The 9,913-nt window shown below is 38.2% G+C and overlaps 1 protein-coding gene across 1 annotated transcript; it reads left to right on the top strand.

Moving 5' to 3' along the window:
* LOC137388640 (uncharacterized) lies at positions 1-9,667 on the top strand. The gene is made up of 5 exons (XM_068075114.1): positions 1-61; positions 998-1,072; positions 5,356-5,469; positions 6,347-6,540; positions 9,099-9,667. The coding sequence occupies exons 2-5, from the start codon at positions 999-1,001 to the stop codon at positions 9,167-9,169; spliced, it is 453 nt and encodes a 150-aa protein (XP_067931215.1). The 5' UTR covers positions 1-61; position 998; the 3' UTR covers positions 9,170-9,667.
* Positions 9,668-9,913: the final 246 nt, after the last annotated feature.

Raw genomic sequence — 9,913 nt, forward strand, 5'->3', positions numbered from 1 at the left:
GTTCACCTTAAACGCTGCCAGGCTGGAGACAGACTACTAGGAATCTCTCCATCGCTCCAAGGTACTATTTACAAGCTGTAACTGAATATACCAGCTCTGACTGTACATCGAGTGTATCTCATTTGTCTCTGTTACTAGCCTCTTCTACGCATCTCCGTCTCTTTAACCAGCTGCTTCGATGTCTCATTAGTTTTGTGATACTAACATGACAAACAGACATGTTTGTCTTGTTAGTTTGAAAATTCCACACAGAATTTTCTGTAGGAATTTTAGCTGTTCACATTAAAACCTTTTGTTTACAAATATTTGTCTTTTGCTGTATCACAAATGCAAGACTGCATCTCAACGCATGCTCTGAATAAATTTTTGTGAAAATTTTAGCTGTTCATATTAAAACCTCTTGTATAAAAATATTTATCTTTTTATCTTTTTAATATTTATCACATATGCAAGATTGTATCTGTGATACAGCAAAAGATAAATATTCAACGCCTGCTCTGAATGTTAAGATATATCTTGCTAACCAAATTATTGTTGTTATATGGCAGACTCTACGATGACGGATTCAAGCATTTGTTTTTAGACTAATATAAATATATCGCTAGGGATGTTTACCTCAATCAGATTTCATAGGTGCTGCTACCTTGGCAGCAACTCTGTACATGTTACTCTTCTTTTGGACTTGCCTCTTCTTCAGTCTGAGTAGCATCTTTTCTAAACAAACTAGGCTTTAGTCTCTGATCAACAATTGAACTGGGGGGGGGGTGGCCAGAGACATCGTTGTAAAATAAAATGCTGTCCAGCTAATCAGCTAGTAGCTGTTGTGTTATTAAAGGACTGATAACTCCTAAATATTGTACTATACATGGGCACAACTCTGGTTGCATGTGAACAGCTTGATGCTGAGACAGTCATGCCACCCTTGTATGTGAGCTATAGATCTGATTTGTCATTTATTTCTATTGCCTGCAGTCAGTGTTGAAAATCTGTTATGCAGGATGTGTTCGTCTGCTGGGTTCCTCGTGCTCCTTGGACTACTGAGCTATAATAATGGATTACCTCTTCCAGAAAGGTAGTTGTTTTCTCTCTTCAGCTAGTGTATGTTGCTAGTTTGATAAGAAGGGCACATAGTTGAGCCCATAGCCTTGGAGTAGCTGCAAATAAGGATAAGAGGGGACGAGTGACTCACGCCTCTATCTATGGAGCCGATGTGAATGAGGATAATAGGGGGCATACAACCTAGCCAATGCCCCATAGCCTTGGTGTAACTATAAAATAGAATAAGAGGGGACACGCCAACCCGAGTCCATAGTCTTAGAGAAGGTCTAAATAGAAATAATATAATACACTTGTCTTTGCTCAAATCATTGGAGCAGCTTTACGATAGCACCACTAATAATGTCTGGGTGTTCTACAAGCATTTTTTACAGAAATATTTACTTCTAAATCTATGCGAAAAACCTCTTCACATTAATCTGTATTCAAAGCAAAACCATAGCATTTAAGCAAGTAGTAATAACTTTAATATAATAATTTAATAACTTCAATTACTTTAATAATATACTGTTGATGGTTACACAAATCAGTTAAAGAGACATTTTAGTACTCAAACTTAACTAGCATGTTTCTCATAAGAATTACCAAAATTTCACCAAACTGCAAGTTACTATGCTGTCACTGCAGGGAGTCAATATTGTCTGCAAGTTACTATGCTGTCACTGCAGGGAGTCAATATTGTCTGCAAGTTACTATGCTGTCACTGCAGGGAGTCAATATTGTCTGCAAGTTACTATGCTGTCACTGCAGGGAGTCAATATTGTCTGCAAGTTACTATGCTGTCACTGCAGGGAGTCAATATTGTCAACTTAGTTTTACAATAGCTTATTCAAATATGTCTAGCCATTGCTTTCATTAAAGGAGGTGCAGCTGTAGTAGTCTACAAAAATAGTTACAGAAAAAACAACTCTAGTTTAACTAGGAGTAATGTCCCCATTCATCACTGTATTATAGCTTAGCGCTTGCGTAAGAAAAAAGGTGAACTTCAGTGATAAACAAACTATTGTTGTTGTGCAAACTCGGTATCTACTCAAATCTCTAAGAACCTCAGTGCAATGGGCAACACCTTATTATCATGCCATTTTCTTTTCCTAATGTTCACCACAAAACCAAACCATGTGGCCAATTTAATTAAGGGTGCGTTGTTATTAAATTAAATTCTTCGGTACGCATTCCTAAGGAATTAAGTCTATAGCGTGTAGCTGTTGAGTATAGTGCCAAAGTCAGCAAAGTTCAGTAATACTTCAATTTTTGTTTTGGTTTTCTTTTGAAACGTGTTCAACTATTACAACAAACAGCGTATGCAGAATTTCTCATTTTTAACTATTCTCATACTTTGAAAACAGCCCATGCCCATTCGTCAATTTTTCACTATCTACATTTTTATGAAGTACTAACAGAGATTACAAGATAATGTGAGAGATGATCTTGTGTAATAAGTATTTACACAATTACTCTACAAGGGAGGATGTTAGTCAAGTAGTGCAGTTGGTAGTGTGCCTGACTGATAACCTAAATGTCTGAGTTAAACTCCCGTGGGGGGTATTTCTTAAGCTCCAAAATAAGCGTGGTACGACGTGGCTTTAAATTTAGCTTTTGATGGACAGGTAGACAGTAAAGATAGCGTAGGCAGTAATAAAAATGCATAATCTGCAGCAATTGCATAGGAGTCGGTTGGCCAAGGGAGACAAATCTGAATTTGGTTTTAGCATAAACCAAAATATAAAAGGTTATTAGTAGCTTATTACTATATAAAGTTGGTAAAATTCTCATGTCTTAACAAGTTGGTTGTACCAACATGTGTAAGATTTAGACTATTTCTAAGTTGCCATTCAGCGATAGCGCAGAGACACGCACCCATACAGTGCTGCGACGTCATCATGGATACAGCCGTGTCGCTCTCATTTGGTCATCATTCCGTATCTGTTTGGAAGTGAAAAACCTGTGCAATACGCCATCTTTGTGCCATGGAGAAGCCTTAGCGACCAATGGCGGCGCGCTTGTGCGTGCGCCATTGGTCTTTCTTTCCTTGAAGATACAATCTTGACACGAGGCATCCAACAACCATCGCTCTACTATGGAAACCCTATGGAAATATGATCTGCTTGTCAGCACAGCGTAGCGCATTGGCACTGGTGCACCAGGTTCCGCTACACTATCACTGTATGGAAATGTAGCAATTATTCAGATACATGGAAGTGTGAGAGAGCGTGTTGAAATGGTAAAAGGCAATACTCAATTCAGCATATCTATATGCAAATAGTGTAGACTTTTAGATATTATTTTAGTGTCTTATATGTAAATGTTATAAGTTCAAAGATGGGATGCGAGTATCTTGCCCTAGTTGCTACATTCGTATCCTACTTTCCAAGAACTGCCCCGCTGGTTCAAGCTTGCACCTTTGTTGACTGTTATTTGGGGTTGCGCAATACGCGAGGGCTATATTTAGTTTAGTTCTATATATCATCCGCTGATAGACAGAGGCTATAGTTTTGAGAACGACACCCATGCTTTGTGTCGTATATCCTATTGCCTATCGCTAAGATGCACCGCGATTGGTTGCCGGGCATCGAGGCTCCTTCTGTTATCTATGGAGAGCATTCCTTGGCAGTGACTCCACCCGTAACTTTGATGACTCATTCATTTACCTGCGTAGGCTGTTTTAACCATGAAATCCTTTAAGAGACTAATCCTGTAGGAAGATTATCAGAGAAGCCAGTTTTTATGGCTGGCTTTAGACTCTTCGTTTCAACATTCAGGAAGTTTTACTGCAATGACTAGCAATACACTGTTGGCTGGCTGTTTGCCACTGTCGGATTAGATGAGATATCGGTTGCCTTTGTCATTTCCTGCTGTCGGTTCCTGAAATCTGTATAATTTGGATTGATTAACATAAATTTTTGAGAAATCTCCAAAAACAGTGTAGCAGTTACAGCTACTTCATACAAAATGTCTTGCTCATACAAAACATGAGCGAGCAGACAACTTCTAGTAGACTATAGTAGACTATTTTTATGCAAACCGTTACGAGAAGTCCTTGAAGTTCTTAAGTTTTTGGATTATTCTTTGCAGTTGCTGGCTTTGCTGACTTAAGTAAAATGTTGGTGTTAAGGTCCATTAATGGATCCAAAATCATTTTATGTCTAAAATATTATAAACGAAACAATTTTTATATGACCAGATTTTATCAGTCTGCTGAAAACCTGATATTAGGATACAAATATTATGCTGCATGCTTTACGCATGTTAGACAATACAGTGCAGGAGAGCATAAGTCTCATGTTATGATTTATGTGATTCACATGTCATAGGTATCATTTATGTATTCTCGTAGTCCACAACGACATACATGTACCTGTATTATTAAGGTACTTTTTATAAAATGCCAAAAGTATTACATGTTTTTTATTATTACTAGTATCCTGTCAGTTCAATGTGCTGTGAAAGATCATCATGTGTGCCGATAAATCACAGGGAATAAGTAAGTGCACAGTTATTCTGAAATGCTGGAAGGCAGATGATTAGCGCTGGTTTTAGAGCATCGGTCCCCCTAAGCTGAATGTCAAGGGTTCGAATCTCATACGAAGTGAACTTTTATCCCAACCTCCAACCCTGGCTTTAGCTGGACAGACAGACACGGCTCTTATTATAGTAAAGATTATTATTATTACATGAACCGTCATGACAGAGTAGACGAATCCATACTTATGCATTGTACGTGTTGCATTTATTAGGCATGCGCCTGAAACGGGTCGATGCATTGGCATGATGGTATCGTTACTGAATTCAATTGATGCCATTTTGAATTGCTCAGGTTTTATTGGCTAATTGTTAGCGACATAAATACTTTTCCAATTATTTCGGAAAATTATGAAAAACAAAAGTTTTTGATTAACCATTCTTCAACTGACGAAAATAGAAAAGGATAATTGGCGAGCAACCTTGAACACTCAACCTGTTTGGCCAGCAACCATGAACACTCAACCTGTTTGGTCAATGCCCAATTAGGGAGGGTCACATAATAACGTATACTTCCTAGTCTTACGTATACTTTTTGGTCTTACGTTATGCTGCTGTAGGATTGTCAGCAGGATTGTCAGCGAGTGTCTCTATTGCTTTATTGTCTGCGGTAACAGTTGTTTCCAATTTGTCAGGTGAGTTGTAAAGCTGGCAAGAGAGACTCCTCCAATCACAAGTATATGTAAATTTGTCATTGAGTCATTATTACGCCATTTGTTTGAATATTAAGTACTTCATAATCTTCATTATCAGACTGTCAACGGTTATTTCCTTTTTCAGCGTGGGTGTGAAGTCAGGAAACATGGTAGAGATATCCTCAGATGTGGGTGTGCTAAGGGAAATATTCAACGACACCGTCGAAGTATTTGATGAGGAGACGGTCCTTCTTTACAAGTATGTCAACGAATACTTGTCCCTGATGCAACGGGGAAAACTTTTCGCGTGTTTCTATGTCTTGTTGTTTATGTCTTTATCTTCCATCTTAGCTGAAACTGCTATGGAAGGTGGATTCAGCGTTACTATGGGTATTGAGAGCATGCAGATTCAAAATATTGGTTATATACGACTTCGTTAAACTGACTTCCATCATTTCACTTTTGAGTTTTTCATTTCTTTTCAGCTTCTGTGTTACAGGTTTCAAAATCCTGCGTACATAATGCCCGGAATATTTATATTTATCCTTCAACACATATATTGACACCAGCATACTGCATTCGCCATCGTATGCTTCAGTTCATCAACTTTCTGTCACGACAACTCACAATTCACTATCCAGACTCCTCAACAATAGGCCTACTATTAGATTATTAACTTTTAAAACACTTTTGTTCAACTGTCTCAAAAATTTCTCAGTTTTGTCTCTTTATTTCTTTCTTTTGTCATGTAGTGAAAAACATAATTTTGTTGATGATTACCACTGCCAATGAAGTTACATATACAATGACTATTTGGCATGGACATCATGCACATCTGCCATGCTCTCAATGCTCTCTATAGATAACTGAAGGAGTCTCGATGCGCGGCAACCAATTGCAGTGCATCTTAGCGATAGGCAATAGGATATCCGACACAAAACATCTGGGTCGGTCTCAAAACTTCAACTTCATCTGACCACGTCTGTCAGAAACATCTCAATGTGTCATCTTTCTACAAAGTCTTGGACCAGAACTGGTAGCAGCCGATATTAGCCAATAAGGTTTCTCCAAGAATTGATTGTCCCACACTCTGATTCTGTGAACTGACAATGCTGGAGGTTTTAATTTTGTTGCAGACCCGAGGCAGTATATCAGATCAATGTACCTCAGACCGCTGTTGAGGCATCTGGAATACTGCTCAGTACCGAGGCTCCCCTGAGCTTCCTGAAATCATTGGAGTCTTTGGGATCTCTCACACTGGCTGAGTTCTCTCAACTGTCAGGGGTGGCTGGCAATGACCAGCTTGTCTTCGATGACTGGGATGTCAATGGTAGGTTGCTAGCTAATAACTGACACGTTGTAACAAAAGCAACAAGTGGTCTAACGAGTTCCGACTAAAAGGGCAAAACTAATGGAAAAAGAAAGTGAAAAACTGCATTCGCTAAGAATGTACAATTTATAAATAAATATTTTAATCAAACTCATTAAACAGAGGAATCATCTTAAAAGCTAACATAGTTCTTAGATTTCCTGTTTTAATTTTGCGCGAATTAACAAATAGTGAAAAATAGTGTGATAATCGCGCCGTGAGCACTAAACTTTCTCGATCAAAAGTGAATTTTAGTCTGCGCCAAACTGATTTAAATTCAGAGTGACAGAAAGTGTTCGGTTGCATGCTTGCCGGCTGCAGTTGCTCCAACTGCTTTTCCCAACCGAATATTTCCATGTCCAAAGTATTGGTTAGTTTTCATTTGCTCAACCCTTCCATCAATCAGCTGTTCTCTGCTTAGAAACCAACAATTAGAGTGCATGGGGACTATTTTATTGTTTTATTCATCAGAACTATTGGCTTCAAGACGTCCATCAAATGGCAGCTTCTGCCGACCTTATAATATAACCTTAAAACGGACTAATGCACCTCCGCGAGCCCATATAGGCGATGCATGTTTCAATGGAAACCAATTTATCTCATTGAGATTTTTGTTCTATGAGTAATAGATTAGAAGTCTGATCAGCTAACGCTGTTGCTGGTGTCAAGTCAAGTTCGTGAATTCATGTAATGCCCAGAGTACACCCTCATTGACTTTGCCCTATCTTTGTTCATGTGCTCGGTTTCTATGAGTGGCAAAACTCAGGATGGGTTGGTTAAAGGGGATGGTGCCGAACACAACATGTGACTTTTCATAAAGGAAGCTAGCAGGTAAACTGTCTATCTCTATTTACTGACCCTGTCCTATCAGCTCTTTGATGCACGCGACTGCGACGCAACGGCGCTTTTGATGTTAGGTTGCTATGGCCCTTGGCACTCCCATGGATGAAGACAGTACTTATGGTGGCTAATTTGTATCGGGAAGTAAAGATGTCATAAAATCGAATCTACAGGTTGCTTTGCTGGGATTATATTAATGTATAGAATATAGAAGGTTTGAAGTATTGTAATAAGTATATAATACTAGCATTAAACCTGGCGTTGCCCGGGTTTCTTTCGTTTTTAGTCGGTTAGCCTGCAGCACGCGTGTAGATTGTCAACACAAATAGCTACACTACTTCCATGACAGCAATCTATGAACTCGTTCATTGAGGATAGTTTTCCTTAATGCGTGTGAAGGGGCTTTCATGAGTTTCTAATCAGATGAGTGTGTACGGGGCTGATTCTCAGGAACCAGATGAAGTTTTAAACCCAAATATTTTGGTGACCTGGCTGAAGGCCCGGAGCATGTGCCTGTGAAGTTTGGATGAAATCAGCCAAATAATGTGAAAATGCATAGTATTTACTCAGACTAACAGACAAACGCACACACTGATAAAGTGGAATTTATTAATAGAGATTATGACAAGGTTTATAACATATTAATAAGTGGTGAGATAAGGCAACAAGAATTTTGTTGATTCACAAGCGAAGGGTGAGCTCATGCATACTCCCCCTAAACTTTCGAACGATATTATTTGTTTGTACTCTACTGGTACCAGTAGATTGTAGCATGGCCTTCGTAGCATCAGGACTATCTGTTCCTCCTTCCGGTTCATCTTGTTCTTCGTCATAATTAATATCATAAATATTTATGTGCGAGTAGTAGCGAGTGCTTACTTGGCAGCAAGCACTCGCTACTACCTATCAGCCATGTACTTTCTCTAGCTGAATCTGTTCACCGCTTAATGAGTTACGCAACTCTTTGCCTAATCCAAAGTTACATTTCCCTACTACAAGGATGTCTTTTGTGCATTTATTAAGTTTTGTTGGTGTTTTTCACTTAACGAATGTGTTGCCTGGCAACTCTGTTACTATTGGCCGTTACAGCTGCCTCAGTTTTCGTTATGTGAAATGGTATGATTATTGTTGTGTGCTAATTTTGCTGACAATGTTGTCATTCTTGCTAATGCATTGGTTTATCCTCAGAGCTATAATCCCCATAGCTATAATCCCCTATAGCTATAATATTTCAGTTGTAATCTTCTGGGGTTTGCCCTAGTTTCTAGATGAATGGCCTACTTACCATTGTCTTGAGTTCACCCTTGTTTTTGCATGACTAGATTAAACCGTAACCCTCTCTTCCTAACACGGCTAAGTGAAGCCATGCATATTGGTCAGGGGTGACAACTCCTACTAATATTTTAATCTAATAATATAATCACGCTTTGGTAGTAAAATAAAACACTCTCAAGTGGTTAAATGAACATTTTCCTTGTTGCTGTCATAAACTCTTTGCTCCAGTCTAACACAGAACTGTGCCACGCATGACTTAGTTAGCAGTTTTAACAATTTCGCTGCCGAATTTAGCAGTAGTCATGGCAACCAGTCACTCTTATCAACATTATACTGAAAACCTGAAGAATCAACATATCCAAGTCTAGTATTCCTACTAATCTATCTTTGATGTGTTCGTGCAGGTGATGGCCTACTTGACACTGCGGAGATCTTACAAGAGGAGACAAAAGGAGACACTGCCAACTTTAATTGAATACCTGCAGGTGTGGACGAGGATGCGCATCCGTCGCTGCAGTAATCTCTTCCTAGCTGGTCACCCAGTGTTGCAATTTAAAGTAAAGAAACTTCACTTTGATTACTAAACGCTTATTCTGCTATTGCGTAATTATTATTTCTTTGTTGGTGCTGGTTCTATTTAATACGATTGATTGATTTGATTGATGACTTATAAATGTGATTCCCTGTTTTCTACTGCCAATGTGAGCACTCGATATTTGACTATGATATTTCACATTCAGAAGGAAGCCACAGCGAGGTTGGCACTCCTTAGAGCTTTATTATATGTCAATTTAATTGTTTGGTGGCAGTTTTTAAGGTAGATGATTTGACAATCGCTACCATTTGAGGAGATATCGTCAATCATATAAACGATATCATTGCATAATGGCAATTTATCTTGCACCAGACGATTTTCAGAGGGAGAGATACTGTAACTAAACGCACTGGCCTTATAGTTTTCTAATAAGCTTATTCCATGGTCCTCCACACGCACGCACACACACACACAGGCATTTATGTAATAAATGTCTCTAACTATCACAAATATATAATATTTAATATATAATTTAATTAAATAATTTATATTATTATATAAAATATTAATATATTTTAGTATATATATTTTAATATTAATATATTAAATATATATATTTTAATATTAATATATTAAATATATTATACGAACACAAACAGTTTCTTTTTAAATTAAAATATACAA

The sequence above is a fragment of the Watersipora subatra genome, chromosome 2 (assembly GCF_963576615.1).
Source record: "Watersipora subatra chromosome 2, tzWatSuba1.1, whole genome shotgun sequence".
NCBI classification, from domain to species: Eukaryota; Metazoa; Bryozoa; class Gymnolaemata; order Cheilostomatida; family Watersiporidae; genus Watersipora; species Watersipora subatra.

Excerpts from the sequence above, each read along its gene's own strand:
- LOC137388640 (XM_068075114.1), top strand. The coding sequence starts at position 999 with ATGTGTTCGTCTGCTGGGTTCCTCGTGCTCCTTGGACTACTGAGCTAT. Across the intron at positions 5,470-6,346 it reads GAGACGGTCCTTCTTTACAA|ACCCGAGGCAGTATATCAGA; the intron begins GTATGTCAACGA and ends ATTTTGTTGCAG. Across the intron at positions 6,541-9,098 it reads CGATGACTGGGATGTCAATG|GTGATGGCCTACTTGACACT; the intron begins GTAGGTTGCTAG and ends GTGTTCGTGCAG.